This window comes from Gracilinanus agilis, chromosome 5, assembly GCF_016433145.1.
Source record: "Gracilinanus agilis isolate LMUSP501 chromosome 5, AgileGrace, whole genome shotgun sequence".
NCBI classification, from domain to species: Eukaryota; Metazoa; Chordata; class Mammalia; order Didelphimorphia; family Didelphidae; genus Gracilinanus; species Gracilinanus agilis.
The window spans coordinates 75,166,331-75,188,495 of record NC_058134.1 but is presented as its reverse complement, the minus strand read 5'-3'; the positions used below and the strand labels follow the sequence as shown (position 1 = coordinate 75,188,495).

At 37.0% G+C, this 22,165-nt stretch overlaps 1 protein-coding gene across 8 annotated transcripts in view; it reads left to right on the top strand.

Moving 5' to 3' along the window:
• The window catches only part of PARD3 (par-3 family cell polarity regulator), a 756,723-nt gene that overhangs the window by 721,603 nt on the left and 12,955 nt on the right, over positions 1 to 22,165 (top strand). For all 8 annotated transcript variants that reach the window (XM_044677679.1, XM_044677682.1, XM_044677677.1 and 5 more), the window contains one exon: positions 11,233 to 11,353. In XM_044677679.1, coding sequence (XP_044533614.1) covers positions 11,233 to 11,353 — 121 coding nt within the window. The remainder of the gene's footprint in view (positions 1 to 11,232; positions 11,354 to 22,165) is intronic.

Sequence of the window (22,165 nt, the reverse complement as noted above, 5' to 3'; positions counted from 1 at the left end):
TTGCCTGTTCAGTGGCCTGGAAGACTTCTTGGGGGCAGTGGGGCTTGCCTGACACCTTGTTAGGTCATGCATCTATGTGATCTTGTTTCCCAAACTCTGGGATTTAGTTGTTTTTAAACACACACACACACACACACACACACACACACACACACACACACACACACACACACCNACACACACACACACACACACACACACACACACACACACACACACACACACACACACACACCCCTTAAAGTTCATAGCCCAATTTTGCCATGATAACTTTCTTTCCTTTTCCCCTCTAAATCTATACCAGGTAGTGTTAACTTTTGTATTGAGTTTAAAACAGACTAAATCATTGAGAATGTATTTGTTGTAGACGTAGCCATCACTTTTAGTTAGAAAATGGCTGATATTATTTTTGTGACATCTAACGACAGCCGGGAACACCTTCCTTCGACGCCAGCCGCCGCGGACTCTCTGTTTTCACATGTTTATTGCTGGGTCCTAAAATATTTGTTTTTCCTTTGTAGCTAGAGGAATTCCCCTGAAAAGTAAAGCTTAATGTCTCTTGCTCTTGCATGAGATCAGTGACAGGCTAATAAGGAAGAGTGATGGCGGCAATAAAAGGGGCTATGGGTGCATTCCGGAGATTTTGCTGGTTATAAAATGATGGCCCTGTTACAGAATGACCACAGAGGGACTGGGAGCGAAATCAGGTCTTGAGAGTTTGAGGAATCTAATGTCATGAGGTGACCTCCCCATCTTGCAGAGCCTTTGGAGGGCTGGGGTGATCACACTCAAGGCAGGCGCTTGTATTAACAGCCTCGGTAACCACCTTTTTAACCCAGAGAATATAGCTGTATGTTTTTAATTTGTTATGATTTATTGCACTGAAATTGGTGTGAAATGGACAACAAATCATGGGTGTCAGAATCTGGAAATGAATTTTATCAGCTGGAGAAAGTGAGCGCCTTTGGGATTTGCATAAGTTTCTCATAATTCTTTTCATGTTACAGATGATGAGGGAAACTGTGAAAATAAACTGGAAATGACATAAAATTGACTAAATAGCTAATTTCACACATATACATAGGTACAACTCCTCACTTAAGCTTTTTTTTTTTTAATGCAAGCTAAATGCGAGCATTCATCCCAATATTGTTTTTAACAACACCCCTTTCTGAGGCCTTCCTTCTTCTCCCCTTATACTGAAAGCTAATGTCAGATGTTGATCTTTGAATTTAATGTGAGGGAGAAAAGTACAGGAATGAAAAGCAAGAGACTTTCCATAGTCACTTTTCCAAGGCACAAATTGGTGAAGGGCTTTATATTTTTATACCCACGGTAATAGGCTAAGATTGAAAAAGATCTGTGGCAAGAATTTCAAATGTTATGTCTACCCTTCCGTAAGGAAGAAGCTGCCCTTGTTAGGAACTAACTTTGCATGCATAATTAATTTGAGCAGCACATTCCAACTCCACAACAAGAAGAGAAATTGAATTCAGGTGTTTGGTGAACATATGGGGGATTTACTGTGAATTTATGACCTGTGGTTTGAGTGTAAAACCCCAAGATACTGGCTGATAAAACTTAATGAAGCTTGGGCAGAGAAGTTATTTTTATTTGTAGTTTAGTAATTGATACATTTCTTGGTTTAAACCTCCCACCCACCCCACCATCCCTCATAAATCTTGCATCTTGAGGAAAAGAGCAACAAAAGAGTGAGGAGGACCCATCCTTCTCAACCCACTTGGCCTAAATGCTTTTGTCTGATTTCATGATTTGGAGTTCACTTTTCTATAGTGGTTTCCACTTTTCCTCTCCTTTTCTTTTGAACTTGGCAATTTATGTCTCTTCACCTGTCCAAATGATGGTAGCCATGCTCTTCTGCTTGGAGTAAGCACCATGGAAGAAAGTGCAAGGATCCATTAAACCCATACTTTCCGTGGCTTACAGTAGATCTGCATTATTTTGTACCTAACTAGAGAAAGCGGCTCAGGACCATCCAAGTTGTAAAATTGGCCAGAAAGATGCTTGGCTGCTTGACTCCCCTCTTGTTAGGCTGAACACACCTTCAAGAGTTGGGCATTTGCTGAAGACAGCTCAGTGTTGTACTGGTATCCCTCCCTGTACCAATGGGTTTCAGAAGAATACTCCTGATTTGAAGTACCTTCCACTATAAGGGATTTAATGAGTTTAATGAGGAGTCTGTGTTTGCTCACTAATTTACAGCAATTAAGAACGCTGTTTTGACATCTGTAGGTTATAACTGTTTAGCACTCCCCAGATCAGGAAAATCGGATGAAATCATTGGATGAAATTCTTGCCCAGTGAGAAAGAAGGGTGTCTGACGTGACTTCCTGGCATTGCCTTTGGGGTCCTGGCCCCTTCCTCTCCAGGCTAATGACATTTGTTCTTTCCATCCCTGTTCAAAGAGTGTGTTGGTAGCTACTTTATCACACTGACAGTCTGTCTGTTCTGAAAAGATGGCAGCTCTGAACATCAGTGCATGACATCACAGTGAGACATTGCTTAATGATCTGAGATGCTGATGGTCATTGCTAGCCGCCTGTTACTAAAGCTACATGGCAGGTCTGCCCTATATGTGCCATGCTTTCAGGGGCACTTCTAGCCCATGCTGATCCTGGTGTCTGTTTTAAGTGACATTCCTAGAGAAGCTGATTTTCAGATTGACCATTTGTACAAAGAAAAAGTACTAAAAGCTTTTCCTTTGATGTTTATCCAAGAACAATTAGTAATTGGGGAAGGAAGAGGGGAAAGTGCTCTAATTTGCTTCTGCTGGAAAGCTTTAAAAATAAAAAACAAAAAGCACCAGTCCTGGAGGGTGGGTGTTTTACATAATGGACAGGAGTCCTTAGCCCTTCTGTATGCCTAACTCCCTTGGAAGTCAATAAAGAAATACATTCCCTGTAATGGTTGAACTAAAACGCTAGCATCCTACTGTGTGGATTACATCTGTTTCCCAAAGAATTTAAACAGGCTCTGAAAAAATTGGTCCAGGAAGCCAGGATTTCTGAGTGCACAGGTCTTGACTAGGAGCAGCATTTCCTTAAGAGGTGGTATGCTGTGAAAGCTGCCAGAGGAAGCTACACAGAATTCGACAGAAGTGTTGAATGTGAAAAGCTCAGGTCAGGAAGGCCTTTGAAGTATCAGCAAAGTTCCATCCACCTGAAGGATTTTCCAGTGAGTTACATTGGATTGCTTTGTCCCCTTGGAATATACTAGAGATACCTAAGGGAGCTAGTGAAGCATCAACAGCAAAATGCACTTGAATGTGTGTAGCTCATTATTTTCAAGATCTTGGAGTTGCTTTGGAAATGTCTTTTATGGATTTTCTGATGAAAAATGAATGATGTTTTATTAACTCATTTTGTACCAGAAGTCATGCAATACTAAGCGTGGATGGTAAATTTATCATTATTTGAAATGTTGTTTTTGTTCTGCTTAAAAGTTAATTGCATAGAGCTGATCAATACTCAGATAAAATACAAAAATGTTTGGAAAAAGAATTTTTGGTGGTTGATGCCAAATTTTGAACAGGTACCTAAGCTTTGGCAAATTCATATTCAGATAATTTGAGGGACATAAGTCCAGTATTAAATTTTAGGAAAACTAAATCAAATTTCAATCAGAGTGTGATGCAACTTTTTTAACCGGACCTCAAGATTCCCAATTTGTAAGAAAATGTAGGCTTGAGTCATCATCAGAATTCAGTGCTATTGGATAATCTATATTAGCATTGAAATTCCAGATGTGCCAGCCATAGAGAAGGGCCTCATTAACAAATTTCCAGGGAATGCTTCAAATTCCAATGTTATTTTCTCATGCAAGCTGATGGCCAAAGATAGAAACATTACCTTATGTTATATATGTTATTTTATAGCTTTCAAAGCACTTACCTCTCCATTCCATATGTTCTAATTCAGCTACCCTTCATGGGAGGCATCAAGGTTGAAAGGAATATAACATAGTTGAAAGAGTACTGGATTGGAAGACACTTAAGTTTATGTTCTAGCTCTAATCGCTTACGCTAGCTCCAGCATCAAGGTTGAGTGATTTTTGAAAAGTCCCTTGAATCCGCAGCCCAGTCACTTCCTCTATAAAATGGAAATAATACTTGTACTACCTATCTTGAAAGAAAGTATACCAAAATGGATCTAGGGGTGGCTGCAAAGCCCAAAAGACCTCAATTCAAATCCAATTTCCTATCTATACTATGAGATGTGGGCAAACCACAATCTTTCTGTGCCCCCAGGAGTAAGTCTCCACAACTCCATTGATAGGGGGAAATTCTACACCAGCTTCCCATAAAGATTAAATCCAAATATATGTCAAAAAATGAGAAGGAAAAACCATGTCCTTTACCTTATAAGATTTATGTGATGAAAATACTTTAAAACCCTTAAGTACTACATTAATGGGAGTTATTATTCTTGGTAAAGATAACTTAGGGCTCACCATAACTTGAATTTGTTCTATATACAAGATCTTGAACTCAGAAGTTCTCCTTTCTAACCACATCTCTCTTGTCCTACAAATTCACCTATTTTAATGTTTTTCATAAATTTCCCCCTCTCGTTGTGATTCTTAGTTCCTTGATTTTTTTCCTCATCTTCCAGTCTATGAGTGCTTTTGGTTATATCTCCTTCTCTAGCCTTTAAACCCCTTCTTGACCTTTGTCCATTCCTGTTGTACTCAACACTACTCAGGGCAACTCCTCTCTTTTGTTTGCTCTTCTAATCTTGAGCAGCCTAAAAAAGGAATTCATGATTTGATATGAACTGAATCAAGTATGTGACAAACTTGTCATTCATCATTTGTCAACTACATCCCATTCTTAAACAATGGAGATTTCAGACTTCTTGATTCTGCAAGACCCCATATCCATCTTTTTTCCCCTCATTCTCTGTGATGATTTCAGGTTCCTTCCTAAGTGGAGAAAATTAGAACTATTCCATAGGAACTCATTCAACTCTTTTCCTCCTCTACTCTAAAACTCTAAAGGTCCTCGTACATCCTTTTGGTTGTTCCTCCAGACCCAGAAGATAAAATGGCCTTAATCCCTGCATGGGCTAATCATTCTACAAGTACTTTCAATCTCTCCTGTATAATCACTCCTTTTCCTCCAATAATAAATAAGCTACAGTCTCACCTTTCTACAAATAAATCTTTTTTCAGCTTTGTCATCTTCTTCTCCCCTTCATGAAAGATTCGTTCCAGTCCATTTATACTGCTCTGTCCCTATGATGTCTGCTGCCCTATCCTGTCTCCAGGTTTTTACTTATGTATTCCTCTCTGTCTGGAATATGTTCAATAGACTTTCATTTATATTGAGGTGCCCTCCTTCCCAAGTTCTACCTCCTCACCCCTCACTTATCCGTGTTTGAGAGCTCTCTCCTCAAAATTTCCATAATACTCTGTCTTGGACTTTCCACTGTGTCTATCACTTTCCTTTCTATCATGGTTATTTGGATGGAGTTATTTCCCTCATATTAGGATGTAAACGCCTTGAGAAAAGGTTATGGCACTTTAACCTGGAAGAAATCTTAGCGATTTCCTCATCTAACTTCTTCATTTTACAAACGCGCATCTGTTTTCCCTTCATCGTCTGTACAATGCCCTGAAGAATGACTTGCCCATAAAAGGTGCTTGATAAATGTGTGTTGAAATACATTATTATTAAAGTTTTTATTGCTTGCCTTCTAGTTAGCACTGAACAAGATGCTTCTAGGGGACATTTTTTCAAATGACATATTCTCTGCCCTCAAGAAACTTACATTTGGAGAGAGAAAGAAAGACATAGAGAGAGAGAGAGACAGACACAGAGACAGAGAGATTTTAATAACTAGAGAATCAGATAAGAGAGCTTATAATCAAATATGATATTGTGGAGTTTAGGCTATGAAATTTACAGAATGGGGAGATCACAATGGGCTTCAGTATTTGGGGAAAACATGACAGAAATGAGACTTGAATTGAGCCCTATCTTATGGGTGAGATTTAGATAGCAAGAAAAAGCAAAGGAAAGGCATTCTAGGAAAAGGAGGTAGAATAAACTTTTCTTCCACCCTTCTTGGTTAGATACTCCTCTCTTCAATTGATTCCTTAATCATTTCTCCCTTAATAAAGTAAACAATCTTGTCAGATTTGTCATTGTTTCATTGAAGATACGGGGGAAGATAGGATGGAAAAGTTTTAGACCAACTATTATACTTCTCCCAGAATTAGACCTTCTTACTAAAATATGTATGAATATTTTCCCTGATTGATTTTTGATTCTCAAAGCTATGTCCTATGCTTTGGGGCCTCAAGATTCCATTTACATAATTAAAAATGCAAATTTAAAAATATTTTTAAATCCATAAAAAATTCATTAGTCACATCATCATTTTTATCTGTCAGGGCATGCCAGGCTCAAAAGCAAGGTCAGACACGGGGCCCTGCAGGCCACTGTACTTGGCTCATCAGGATAAGCAGGTGCTCTCAAAGATGCTAGCTTATATAGAAAATATCCTCTTTACAGTTCCCAGAAATGTGATCCCTAGGATTCTTTGGAGAAAAGCATTGGGCCAGCTTCATTACAGGGAGAAGCAATATTGGAGTAGCCAACGTCCCCAAACAGCACAGCCTTTAAGGTTTAAAGTCAACACATTACATTGCACTCGAGAAGGAAATGGTCAGATTAGTGAATACATCTACCGCAGGTGCAGAAAGCTCCCTGAGGCTCACACCTGTAAATAGGCTGGTGGCTGCATTCTGCATGATTTGAGGCTTCCAGCTGGTCTTAAAGGGGAACTTTCTGTGAAGCACTTTCCAACTATTCAGTCTGAAAGGGACCAAGGCATGAGGTCCGTGCTGCATTCTGGATCAAAAAGGAGAGGTTGTAATTTCCATGTTAATTATAGGTGGAAGGGGTGATTTCTAGCCACAGTTGCTTGCTACTATTCTGACGCAAAATCTGCTCAAAATTGCCATAACACAGGGTCCATGGCATCTTTTATCGCCGGCGTCAATGCAAACCCAACTCCTAAATTGTACTGAGCCTCAGCATTCTGGTTTTCATTGATTCATGTAATAGGAAATCTGGGAAGGAACTTTGAGATTTTTGAGACCAACTTCTTCTCTTAACATGGAAAGGAATTGTAGCCCAGAGACATCCTAAGATCACAGACTTATAGCTAGAAGAGGAATAATGGATGGAGCATTTTACATGATGCCTACTGGGCATGCCAGGAACAGAATTAAGTGCTTTTTTACAAATATTATCTGATTTGGTCCTCATAACAACCTCTCAAGGTAGGTGTTATTATTATCCCAATTTTACAGTTGAATAAACTGAGATAAATAGAGGTTAAGCAAATTGCTCAAGGTCATACAACTACTATGAGTCTGAGACTGGATTTGAACTCAGATTTTCCTCTCTCCTGACCCAATGCTACCTACCACACCACAAACTGGCTCTTATGCCTCTTCTAAAGAACCAATCGAACATCTAGTCATCATTAAGGGTTCTGTGGCTTGTCCAAGGACATACGCAACTAAATGGCGCAACTAGAATTGGAATGCTGGTCCTCTGTCTCTAAACCAGGGCTCTCCCTCCATTCTGTCATTCCCAGTATCATGGCACTAGTTAGTGAGTAGCTGAGCTAGAACACAGGTCTCCTAACACACCGGGGCTAATGAGATAAAGGAAGGAATCTGACTAACTTCAAGATTTCTGGGCCCCATATTTCTTCTGAAAGACCTTCCACAAGAGTCCTCTCTCGTTTTCTCTATGGTTTCACACAGTAGAGGACTTTTTTCTATGGCTGAGAAGCTCTTTAGTTCTCTACCAAGTTTGGGTTTATTGGCCTCCCCACCAATCTTATTGGTTTAATGCCTCAGCTGGCATCATTAGGCTTTTTCTCATAAATACTAATGGGCAGCCTGACTTGGCCCATTTGCATTAGAGAACAATAATCACCTTTGCTAAAGATAATAATGATAACACTAATCCTTTTGGCTTTCTTGACTGTAGAGTCAACTTAGTGACTTCAGTGGACCCAAAGTGGACCAAGATAATGAGAAATAAACATCCCTTCTAGTCAACTAGGTGCCTGAGAGGAGAGAGTACTGAAGCTGGAATCAGGAAGACCCAAGTTCAAATCTTACCTTGAGTACTTCCTAGCTGAGTGACCCTGAGAAAAATCCCTTACCTCTCTCTGCCTCAGTTGCCTCATCTGTAAAATGGGATAACATTAGCCCCTACCTCCCAGAGTTGTCATGAGGACAAAATGAAATATATGGTAAAGTACATTATGAACCTAAAAGTGATTTATAAATTCTAGCTATTAATTTCACTCCCAGGCAGCTGACGTGCCTGTCAAGCATCCAGGCCTTGGAAGTCCTCCTTAATCCCTGAAACCCTGGCAGCTTCTGTTTCCAATTCTGGCTTGAAAATGACTTCACTAGCCTCAGGAAAGTCAACGGAGCTTGCTTGAGCAATTGAAAGAAAGCTAGTTTTCTGCTTGTTAAATAGCAGGGCTTTCTTTGCATTGGGGTAGGTGTAAGTGTAGCAGTGACTTGAGAACTAAGGAAGATAGAACTTCCAGAGTTCATCCTACCCTTTGGGTAACATGAGGACTTTCAGGGATGTCACTTCATTCAGTATATAAATTAGGAGCATTTGGTTTATCTCTTTCTCAGCCTGGATTTCTCTAATGTGTTGGGAGTTTTAAAAATTGATTTGGGCTTTGAGAAGACAAGAATTCTAAGGTTAAAGAAGCCTACAATAACACACTAAAAATGAAGGGAAAAATGCTTCTGGATAAACTTGATGTAAGATATTTATTTGTCAGGCTTCCTACAATGTTCATATTAAAATCTATCAAGTATGCCAGAAACAAAACAAAACAAAACAAAAAAGACACAGCTGGAAAGACAGCAATGAGATTAATGAACATTCACTTTTCTATCTCTTTGTCTTAGGAAATTAGCCATTCTTGGGCATGTTTCATTACCGTTTCCCATAAAGTGGGGACAAAGGGCGCTGTGGATTAGGTATTACCTGGGGTAGCCATTGCAACAAATTTATGTTTTAGAACAGTTCAAAATGCTCTATATGATTTTAAATAACAAAGTGAAATTGCATTATTCTGCCTCACAGAAAAGTAGAAGGAAGCTACAGCAGTAGTGAAGTCATAATCAAATATTGCTCCAAAGCTCTGTATTGTCAAAAACATTTTACAGGTCCATTAACCATTAATGCTCTTGGGCTGATCAGTTTAAAAGATTTGTCAGAAACTGAACAATGGGATGACAGGCTCTTATGGACTTGGGAAATAACAGAGTGGAATGTATTGATATAATATGCAAGAGCCTTTAATAAAATTGTTAAAAATGTGGATCTGAAGGAGATCTGGTCAATTAAGTAATGAAAGAGTAGGGTTCATATTTTTTTTTAATATTGCTCTTCATCAAACATTTTTCTGTATGAATCTTTTTATCTCCAGGATCCATTAATGTGTATATACATATATATATATGTAGTCTATGGCCAGGTTTCCTCTCAACATATATTATTTTTGGATAATTGAATTGTCTAGGCTCTCTCGACCAATGTAAGGAGAACTTTAACAGTGAGGGGCATGGACCCTTTTCCAGTGAAATAGAACTCATCTCCACCTGGCAAGGTACCTGGACATATAATAGAAGCTTAACAGATGTTGCTTGACTTGACTTATTAGTGCTATAAGAATTCTAAGCTTTGGTTCCAGTTCACAAAATGCATCTCACCTCACTGGTGAGATGGACGTTCATTTGTTTCAATAGTGTGTAACTCTTCATAACTCTATTTAGGGTTTTCTTGGCAGAGGTACTGAAGTGGTTTGCCATTTCCTTCTCTAGCTCATTTTACAGATGAGGAAACTGAGGTTAACAGGGTTAAGTGACTTGATCACAAGCTAAAAAGTGTCAGGCTAGATTTGAACTCAAGAAAATGAGCCTTTTTCTCTCTGAAAGAGAATATCTATTATACCATTGGTAAATATTTGGTCTTATTGTTGTAGGTAATTATTTCTGTGATGTAGATGTTAACCTATCCATACCTACCCATTTTATGTTTAGCTCTTGTCTCTTCTCCTATAAGTATCCACAGTGAGGTCATCTCAATATGTTGAGGTCCTTTTTCTAAATTGTCTTGAGAGTGGGCAGATACCAGGGGAAAATAAAGGATATTGGTTGGTTGTCTTTCACTAGGAGACTAGCTGGATACTTCCATAGATTTTTTTCAGGGTTTTCTATATTTTATTATTACTATATAACATAGTATATTCATCATATATCATATATTTTCTAAGTTTCTATGTTTTTTCCATTACTTTCCTATATTCACAACTCATTGGATCCTGTGAGGTAATTAGGGATACCTGTTTTATAGATAAAGAAACTAAACTTAATCTCCATTATATTACAATACTAAGAAACATTTGATTATGTCCCCAAATCACTGGATTTAGACCATAAGTGCTTTAAGCTTGGACTTTGATTTATTTTTTGCGACTGATCTACATTTGCCTTGGGTGTTGAATTTATTTTTTTTTAAACCCTCCTTTCTGCCTTTTAGATTCCAAGGCAGAAAAGTGATATGGATTAGGCAAATGGGTTAAGTGACTTTCCCAGGGTCACACAGCTAGGAAATATCTGAGATTAGATTTGAATCCAGAATCTTCTGACTCCAAGCCTGAATCTATATCCATTAAGCTACCTACCTGTCCTGGCATGTTACATTTTTAAACTTATAAAGATGCCCATGGGAGTTTGGGGGCACAGATATGCATGTTAATGAAGAAACAGATTTAACTGCTTGTTTCAGTTCTTGAATTTGTGATATGTTAATAATCTTTGGTTCAAAAAGTCCTTGAGTAAGCATCATCTTGGGTAATGGTTACTCAAGTATGCCAATTGGTTTGGAAAACGCTAGGATCTTAAAAGATGATTATTTTTCGAATCTGCTAAAATACTTCTCACTTCATTGGGCATTTGTCTTAAGTAATTCAAATAAGCTTTAATCATAATAAGAAAATGAAAAACATATTTTAAATGCTCACAGATTGTTTTAAAATTCTTTCACTCCTCCTAAAGTAGTGTCATTTCACAGCAAGCTGCCATTTCCCCCTAGCAACTGCAATTCACAGATTACAGTTCTCAAGTGTCTTCTTTGCCCCCCTTTCTCTATTTTAGCAACAGATCGACTCCTAGCAACCATGATCGGATACAGCGTCTGAGGCAAGAATTTCAGCAAGCAAAACAAGATGAAGATGTCGAGGATCGAAGGCGTACCTATAGTTTTGAACAACCCTGGGTGAGTGTGTGATTCTTTCATTCATTGACGAACCCAAAGCTTTCCTTCTACCAATGGCCATTCAGCTATGACCTTAGTTCCTCGTGCAACATGAAGTCATATTCCTTAGACCTTTCACACCTCGACCTTTCTTTCTCCATCTGTGCACCATCTTTGCTAATTTAATTTCATATCTTGTTGAGCCATCTGTCCTTTGCTTATAGGACATCATCTGCTTTGAGGCAAGCCATAGCAAAAGTCATGTGGACCAATCTATGTTGTTTATGCTGCCTGCTGAGAAATTAGATAAAGATTTTTTTTTTTAGATAAAGGCATGCACTTCTCAAAATCATGAAGCCAAAATAAAATGAATTCAAAAAGAATTTTCTGTCAGTCAGCTAATTGATGAGCATTTATTAAGTACCTACTCTGTACCAGGGACTGTGTTAGGCAATAGAGATAAAAAGAGAAAAAGGATATAGCAAATTAAGGTATCATAAGCCCCTCTCACAAGTTAGGGTTCTTGATGGCACACAAACACACACAACTATGCAAAAAATTCTCCCTCCCCCAAGACCAAACAAAACAAGAACTGTTTTATCATACTCAAAAAAATATTCCAACTTTTAAAAAAGTGGAAAATATTTTTATTTGAAAAATTTGTATTTGTTTATAAACATTTATTTTTATAAATTTATTTTTTCATTTTTTCATTTTTCAATATTTATAAATTATTGACATGAAACATATTTAAAATATATGTTAGCCATTATTACTACTTGATTTTATATTTTTTAATATAATGGAGATATTTAAGATTATAAAATTAAAACCAGATTCAGAATGTTTTATAAATTGTGAATTAAATTTATTTTAAAAATATAAATGTAAAGAAAGCTACTAAATTGTAGGTAAAATCAAAAATAAATATATTTTCCCAAATAAAGTGAAATTAATAGTCTAATTATCCATCAAAAGAGATTGACTGCTAAAGACAGAGGTAATAAAACATGTTATCCAAATTATTTCTTATGAGTTGTTTGTAATATGCTATAAAATCATAAAAGTACTATTTATATTTTTGGAGTTCAAACATGAAAATTATTTGAAATATACATTTTTCTTTCCTTTTTTAATTACATTTTCTTAAAAATAAAAGACTAAAAGTTGTAAAAATCCCCTTCAGGAACTTATAGTAAGAAAAACAGTATGTACACACACATACATATATATATATATATACAAACACAATATATAATATGTATATAATGTATATGCATACATACATATAGTAACTAAACTCCTTTACACAAAGCCTTTTGCAAGGGTTAGGGAAATATATATTCCTCCCCTTCCCCCCCACAAAAGTACAGTCTCTGTCCTTTAAGATCTTGTAATCAAGTTTTAAGAAATTATATGAAGGAATGAATATATAGGTCAATTCAGAATTAAGCCTCAAGGGGCAAGTGGTTCAAGTCAATTAAGCTTGATTTAGCAACTCTGAAAAAGGAGAGATCACTGTGGGCTGAACTTGTCTGAAAAGGTTTCATGCAGCAGCTGGAAGTCATTTTGTCCTGAAGGATGCTTGGGGTTTGGGTAGCAGAAAGAGGGAGGAGTGTTTGTAGGAAATAAAGCATAAAGCATCTAAAGGGATAGGAGAATAGCTATGCAAAATCTTAAGAGACTGAAATGAGTAACTTCTGTGACAGGGATAAATGAAAAGGATTTTCTTGACTTGAGTCAGACAATTGGTGTTAAGGAGTAATAGATTAAAAAGGTAACAAGGTTAGTTTGTGAAAAGCCTTGAATGCCAACAAAAATGTCAACTTAATGCTCTAGCCAATGGAGAGCCATTGAAGCTAAGCAAAAAAAAAAAAAATTTTTTTTTTTTAAACTGAGCTTTTGGGAGAATAGCTTAGCAGCAGAATATAGGTTCTATTCCAGAAATAAGAGAATGGACATAAGGAGACTTCTTAGAGAGATGTCAGTAGTCCACAGATTTGAGGTAAATCTTGGAGAAGGCTGTTAAAGATATGGGGCCAGAACTTGAAAATGCAATGTACTCATAAAACTAATTGTCAGTTATTTTTGGTGTATCAATAAGAATTAAGTTATTAGAATAAATACCTATAAAAGGTTCTAGTTTTTTCATATAGTAGTTTTAGCTTGATTAATTTTCTTAAATAAAGATTAAATATAAATTATCTGATAGTTGACTAAATTGATTCATTCCCAAAAAACAATGTGACATCATTATGTTAATCCTCTTACATGGTTTGCCATAATCAATTAACTTGTTCCTAGTGTGTTTCCCAAGTATAAATTCCTTAGGTAAACATTTTCAGCTAGTTTAATTTTGAGCAAAGGGAAAGGAAAGAGTGGTGAGAAAAATGGGGGGCTTACAGATAAAAGCAGCACCTCTTTATAGAAGTGGTTAGTAGGAAACATTATCCAACTTGACATTTTATGAATGAGTTTGCTGCCTGGGGCAGATTTATTGATTTAGAGAAGTCATTGCAGCATTACTTCTGAAAGTGAAAACTGCTTTGCCACTCTTTACCCTTTATTTTTTTCACCCAGAACCCCAGAAGAAATTAATTCAACAAGTAGCACCCTAAGCTCATAGATTTAGAATCATAGGAGATCTTAGAGATGATCTTGTCCATTCTCTCAATTTATAGATAAGGAAACAGATTTAGAGAAGTGAAACAGCTTGTCTAGGGTAAAGGATCCCAGTATAAGAGAGATAAGAGTCCCAGGAAACACTGACCTGCTCAGACCACATCTGGAGTTGACAGTGTTGTTTTAGTTCTGAGGACCTTGTTTTTGCAACGTCTATGGATAAATTGGCATGCTTCCAATGCAGGACATACAGACAGGCTAATAAAGGCTTCAAGATTATGCTATATCTTCAAAAAGAAGGAAATATTTAGTTGGGGCAGGGGGCAGGACAGCTATTTTCAAGCAATTGAACAGCTGTCATAAGGAAGAAAGAGAATTAGACTTGTTCCGCTTGGCCACAAAATTAGGAAAAATGGAGGAATTCACAAAAAAGGGAAATTAAGACTTGATATAAGAAATTTTTTCTAAGAATTAGAACTAAAATGGGTTTTCTGAAAACCTTTTAGTTTCTCCCATTTCAGAAGACCAAAATGATCATTTGCTGGGGGTGTATTAGAGAGAAGTTTTGCTTAAGTATATGTAAGACTAAAACACCTTCAGAGGGCCATTTCAATTCCAAATTCTCTGATCTTTTAAGTGGAAGGTCATGCCTTATATTCACAAAGCATTGCGTTAAGAGTAAATGCTCCCTTAAAATCACCTTTGAGATGAATGTTTTTGTCTGTATGCTGGAGAAGAGCCCTGAACAGCCTAAGATGCATGAATAATCTGCCAGGTAGGAGCATTGATTGAACATGCTCTCCAATTTTCTGCAAAACCAAATGTAGATTTTCACTTTTCTATACCAGATGTATTTCACTGGATGTTGGAAAGATAATTTAATCTCCAGTTTGCTTTTCTTCTGAATATTTTTTAATGAGCTAGAGGAGTTCGATATATATATATATATATATACACATTAATGTAATCTGCCTTTTATTCTCAAAATGAGAGATGCTGTTGTGTTCTTGGGAAAAATGTTTGAGAAAATCTTGAACTTTTATAGACTTGAGAATTCAACTACTGAAGGTCATGAGCCAAATTGTTGTATATCAAATGCCATAGCAACTTTGGACAGACAACTTGGTCTGGTTTATCATTTTCTATAATGAGCAACCAGGGAATTATTTGGATGACAAGTTGATTACCTTAGGAATGGAATGATTTCCTAAATTGTAGCTCAGAACACTGAACTTTTTAAAATTTTATTTTCAAATAATTGAGTTCTTATAGGGTACTTTCCATTCTACCAATCATGTAAATGAGTTTAAAGTGACTATAAGTCCATATAATGTGTTCATTTTAATTCAGATGCTCATTGTTGCCTTAATAAGAGCTGCTCAATTGTTTAAACTGCAGCCTGGTGTGTGGTTTTTATTGGCTAACTAGCTTTACAAAATGAGCCCCGAATACCTTGGAATGATTGTTTCCCTTATGAATTCTGACCTTGAAAGATCACTGTAATTGGAAAGGATAAAGCTATGATCTCACGCAGTTGGAAGGATTTATTATCATTTTAGCCTTAAAGAACCATAAACTTCTCTTTGAGCTGTGGTGTACAACTTAGAACATATTAGCCTGGAATTGTAGAGCTTGTAAGAAGTGCCCATATGCAAAATGCATCCAGATGTATCACATAGAAATGAACCTGAAAAATTATGTAAGCTGATTACTTTACATGAGTAGTAGAATGCTGCAGAAAATTCATCAAAGTACTCTTTCCATTTCACCTCATCTCTAAATGTTCTCTATAAACTCTAGTGGTAAGGAGTCACCTGTTTGAGAGCATTTTTTAAAAAATCATACTTGCGCCCTAGAGGAATGGATTTGTAGCACAAAAGGTAGACAAAGGACCCAGAAAACTCCTTAGCTCCAGGTTATGAGGTGAACCCAGACTTTGAAGTAAAGAAAGGTAAAAAGTCCTTTAACTACCCAATCCATGCTTTATTGGGCAAAGCACAGTATAAATAAAAATGATTATTGGCACAAATCTTTCTTTAAAATTTATTTATTGTTTATTTGCAAAAACTGAGGATAATATTAAGATCCAGAATTCTTCTTTGGATGGGCCATCGTGTTGCTTTTAAAAGAATTAAATTGCAGGCTGCCAACATAAGTATAGTATGCTGTTAAAACTTTGTAGATACCTGATTGCTACCCACAAGGAGACTTGCTGGCTGAGGGGATTGATAAGTGGGATAATGGAGCCTTTAATAGCTAGATGGCTAAATCTATTCAATCCCAGGTTTCTAGTGACCAAAGGTGGTTCCGTACTTCAAAAAGAAAATTGATACTCAGCTGCAAAGAATTCCCTCTTCTCTCCCGAGCCTTCTTTCCAGTTGTCTGTCTTGAAAAAAATGATGATGGTGGTGGTGGTGGTGGTGGTGGTAGTGGTGATAGCAATAATACAATTCTATCCTTTATGCATTTTTCTTTTCTCTCTTGAACTTGGAGCACTTCCTTCTTGTGGTATCTTGTCTGCATAAAATCTGCAGTAAAGGAACTTGCACTTTTATGCATTTTAGCAAATGTTCAACAAATGAAAAGCCTTTTTTAAAAAAAGTAAATGTAAAGTTACCAATGAAATAAAGAATTACTTTTCTTAAAATAATTCCAAATGTGGCAGCATAATGACATCATCCCCATTTAACAAGTGAGAAAACTGAGGTTTAGAGAATTTAAGTGCCAGAACTCAGACCACAAAAAGAGGTTCCTAACAACTCATAAATTAAATATTAAATTAAATATTAGGACCTTCTTGACTTTCTAAAAATAGATTTCCTTCCTTCTTTGATAGGAAGGATGTGTTTATTTGGCCAAGACCCCATGTCCTTGATAAGAGAGATCTGAGGTAGTGGATAAGAAATAGTGAAACTGGGGCTGATATGTGACCCTGTGGTTAGAGAGCCTGGCCTGGAGTTGGGAAGATGTGGATTCAAATTTTGCCTCAGGAACTTCTTCGAAGTATGACCCTGGGCAAATCGCCTAACCTCATTTGCTTAATCCTTGTCCTTCTATCTTAAAGTTGTTACCAAAACAGAAAGTAAAGGTTTTAGGAAAAGAAGGGAGGAAGGAAGGAAGGGAGGAGGGAAAGAAGGAATGAAGGAAGGAAGGAAAGAAGGAAGGAAGAAAGGAAGCAAGGAAGGGAAAAGAAGGAAGGAGAGAAAGAAGGAAGGAAGGAAAAAAGTAAAAAAAAAATGGAGTTCTTGTCCAACATTTCGACATGAGAGTAGAAGAAACTTTCCCATCCACCATTTACCAAATTATTTTGCAGAACATTCACTTTTATTTTCAACAAACATCATGTTTTGAAATGTTAAAACATTAAATGTGAATGCAAGTCAGGAAAAATAGATGATGACAAATACTGTTTTAAGACAAAAACAGGCTTTTATAAAAATTTGATGAGGGTTATTTGTATGCTCTGCAGATTTTTCAACCATTACTAACATCATTAGCAGCAATTAAGCTTTTCAACCTTTGAGGCCCACAAGAGTTCAATCGATATTTTTTCTAGTATCTGATAAGTTGCAGAGAGGGTGGGAGAGAGAGAGAAAGGAGCACCAAAAAGTTAACTTTATCACAGTCTTGATTAATGCCAAAACCACTTTAATATATCAAATATTGATTTAATAACTTTAACTAGACTTTAAAATGTAAAATGTTTTGAGTATTTAATGGCAGTTTCATATGGATCATATAAGAGAACATCTAAATTGCTAAAACAAGCTGTCAGAACTTCAGAGGAGCTACGGTTGTTCTTCTGTTTTTAATAGTAATAACAAAAATTCTTTTTGAAAAAAAAATTTCAAAAAAATATATTTTTTCATCTCTTTGGAAATGCGCAATTCTCTTGCACTTTCCTTTCGGTATACCTCCCATCCTCCACTGAGGGAAACATGTAAAGAGGCCAGAGCCTTTCATCACATGCAGTCTGAGTTGCTTACTGGCAATTACCTTTTACAGGAAAATTGCTATATATTCTCTTTCCAATAGCAATGTAAAGACAGAGAGTGAGAGGGACATTTGGGGACTACTGAATATTTTATATGGTTGTAATTTCTGATACATACAGTAATGAATTTCATCTCATACATGTCAAGCATACTTTTATATAAAACAGAAAAGGTCACAAAGTCTTACCTACTTCTAATTAGTCCTGAAACTGGGTACTCAGTGTGTTTATTTTTGTTCTTTTGGTCTATTAACTGACTGCACGTTTGCTATAACCTTTGTGTGAAATCTGAAATCCAGTCTGGAAAATGCAAGCTAATTTATTTTGGTAAAATGAGAATGATTTCATTTAATTGAAAAAATGTTTAATTAAGGAATTCGTTTAGCAAAACACTATATGCCATTTAAATTTTATATGACACCAGTAATTGATACCAAAAGTGTGTAGCTCTCACTTCCCAAATTTAAATTAGCGTATCTTTAAAAAGAAGACAAGATCCAGTTCCCCGTATCTCAATTAAAAACACTCTCTAGTTTTCCTATGTGGCCCGAGAAACAAATGATGAAAAGAATCAAGTACTGGGGCCCGGCCCGGCCCAGCCATGTATCATGTAATGTATGAGCATATATTTATTTCCATCATAGAGCCTCCTTTGTTAACACAGCCTTGGCCGCTTTTTTTGATTTAAAAGGTCAGCGCCTGTCACATATCTCCTCACAAACAAGGCCAGAGTTCTTTGTTAAAACAGAGCTGTTGCCATGTTTATTTGGTGGCCTTACAGGATTATTACAATTAGATCCAAACTTGTGATTCTTCATGCAGATGTAAAGTTGGGCTACTGACGCTGCTGGGGTTGTTATTTTAGTCTAAAACATACATTTCCTTCCAGATTTACAAATTATCTTTTTTTTTTCCCCCCTCATTATTTTCTGTTACTTTTCAAATACATTTTGTGTTTCTGGAGTCAGGTGGGTCACAATTGCTATTTTTTGTGCTTTGCTTTAGAGATGGAGACCAAAGTGCTCAACAGCTATGATTAGGGAGTCTAATATTACCACCGCAATTTACATTTTTATGAGGTCCTCATTGAAATTATGAATTAGTGAAGTATAACCCTTCAGTTACCATGTGTACAGGTAAAATAGAAAACATGCCAGCTCGTTGCTATTTACATATTGCTGTGAATGAGCCTTGCATATCATTTCTATAGCTACATCGTGACCCATGACATTTGTATCCAAACCCCAGGGACAAAATATATACATTTTTGAAGAACCCACCACAGACATTATAGCAAAAATTTGGCATCCCTTGAAAGCCAGAAACTATGCGAAAGAGCACTAATGGGATTAATAGAATAATTTTTTAATAGGAGGACCCATGTAATAAAAAATTCCCTCTCTCTAAGTTTCAGAATCTATTTCATGATTAAATTCATGATTGGGCATTGGAAAGGCTATAAGACAAAATGCCCATGGTTGGAAGAGTACGGGGAGAGAGCAGTGTCAGAAAATAAATACTGTAAGAAACAAAAGACTCTCAATTTTTTTTTTCCATCTGTCAGAAGTGAGTTTTCAGGCCTCTGGGAAAAACAACTTTAAAAATACACCTGAAATTCCTCCACAGTCTTGCATTTTCTTTTCACGTCTCCAGCAAGCAATGTCACAGAGCAGCATGAGCTTAAAGAGCTGGTTACTAAAACCTGCTACGGAATGGCAGATCTTTCAAGACTGCTTGACACGCGTATGTAGCTACACTGAGTGAAAAGAAGAAAGAATTTATATTTTTTTTTAATACGGGGGGATGAGGGGGTAAAAAAATTCTTTAGCATTTCCTGGCCTGATCTTCCTCTTGGCCCTCCCGACTGCTTTCCCATGTCTTATTGTTTTCCTTGCCAAAAAAAACCCCAACAACCCCAAAAGCCAGCCCAGCACATTATTCTTGAAGGCCACCAGCATCCGCAGTGTGAGAAGAAAGTGTCTTTCCCTCCTAGTGTGTTGGTATAAGCTGGACTCGTTGGGTGCAGTGTTTTTCTTGCTAAAAGCTCCACCAGTGTATTGCTGAATTTTGTTGTGGGGCTGGTCTCTTAACACACATTTGTTCCAGGGAGTTTGGTTATAAACATTCACTCGCAGAGACTGGGGCATAATAAAGCCTAATCTCTTTGTGGTGGTATTTTTATACTGGGATATTTTTTAATACACTCACTGTTTATGCCCATATGTTTGAAAGTTTGCCCTCTACATTCATATATTCTTGCATTCTATCAACAATCAGGACGCGCCAACTTTTTTCTTCCACACTCTAAACAAAAGAGCATAATCCAGCTTAGAAGAAGGTTCTCTTGGTTGTAGAAAAGTATGCCTGCTTCTTCTAGGTTCTGATGCTTAAAGGACACACATCTCCGTAGCCTGGGACAAACTGTCCCTCATGCCTGGAGGTCCCTCTGCCCTAGCTTCCCCCACCCTGAATTCTCTTGTATTTATTTTTATAGGCTGTTCTTTACAAAAGACCCTCCACCTTCCATCCCCATGACTGCAAGGCTGTCCTTCCTCACCTTTATCATATAGATGCAACGGTGGTTGTTCAGACCTGTCCAACACTTCAGGAATCTTTTGGGGGTTTCCTGAGCAAAGCTACTGGAGAGGTTTTCCATGGGGTTTTCTTAGCAAGAAGCTAAGCTAAGCTGGAATGATTTGCCATTTCCTTCTTCATTTGACAGATGAGGAAATGAAGGCAAGCAGGGTTAAGTGACTTGCCCAGGGTCACCTAGTAAAGGTCTGAGGTCAGATCAGAACTCAGATCTTCCAGGCACTAACCACCTCCATAAAAAAACCCTATTTTCTTCAATTCTCAGTTCAAATTCCACCTCCTGTCATAAGCCTTTGCCAATGCCCTAAACTGCCAATATCTTCCCCTCTAAGTTTGCATTCTCCATACTGCATATGTATCTTAAATGTGCATATGTATATCTACATATGCACAATTATTTATATGAATATATAAATTATCATTTATTTATTTACTGTAGAATAATTTATTAAATATCCATTAAATAATTGTTGCTATGATTTATATTATTAATGAATAGGCAAATGATGAATTATAGCAGCAGAGAAATTAATAGTTCATGTCATTGACAATGTTGATGTATATTATAAGGGTATGAGCATATATGTGTTTGTATTTTTTTTTCCATTATCCTCCATTAGAGTATAAGTTTCTTGAGGGCAAGAACAGGTTTTTTCTTTTTATTTGTATCCCCAGAGCTTAGCACAAATACTTTTAGCACCCAATGAATGTTTACTCGTTGATTGATATGGACTGAAGAAATGACAGGTGCAGAACAATAATATTTTGAATATGCTTATATAGTTTCCCCTCATATAATATAAGCTCCTTGAAGCAGAAGACTGTTTCATATACCTAGCCCAGTGTCTCACACCCAGTGGGTGCTTAATGATTGCTATTGATTGATTGATAGTTCCCATGTGTGTCATTGTCTTTCAATTCTGAAGCCATTTCGGGGATCTTAGCTTTTTAGACATTTGTCAGACACAGTGTACCCCCCTGCACATTTTTGCATAATAAAAATAGTTGGGTAGCAGAGGCCAGAGGGAAATTAATTAATAGTTCATGTCAGTGACAATATGATGAACAATTGCTTAATGCTTCATTAAACCAAAGCCATGGCCCTCTGCTCTAAGTAGAGCTGCTTTTGTTTCTTATAACTAGATCTGGAAAGCAGCCGAACAACTTGTAAGTGGAAGGTTGAAATGTGTAGTGACTTAGCTTTGAGGAAATCTAAGGGCCTGTGCTCTCCAGTATGTACTCAGTTAGGTTTTGTTGAGCACTGTGTCCAGTGGCCCAAAGCTTTTAAATACATGAATTCAAAATAACTTGCAATGTTCTGATTAGCCAAGCCAAAATGTTACTTATCCTGATAACTAGAAATGTAAGCAGCATACTAGGAATCTGGATGAAATTTACATACACAAATATACATATGTATATGTATATATATATATAATATTTATTTCTGTAAATAAGTGTGTGTATGAGTGTGTATGTTGTATCTATGCAACATGTAAGAGAGAGAGAGGTAGAAAGAGAGAGGGGGAAGAAGGAGAGACAGACAGAGAAAGGGGGAGAGGGGGAGGGAGAGAGAGAGACAGAGAGAGGGAAGAGAGGGAAGGAGAGAGAAAAACAGGGAAGGA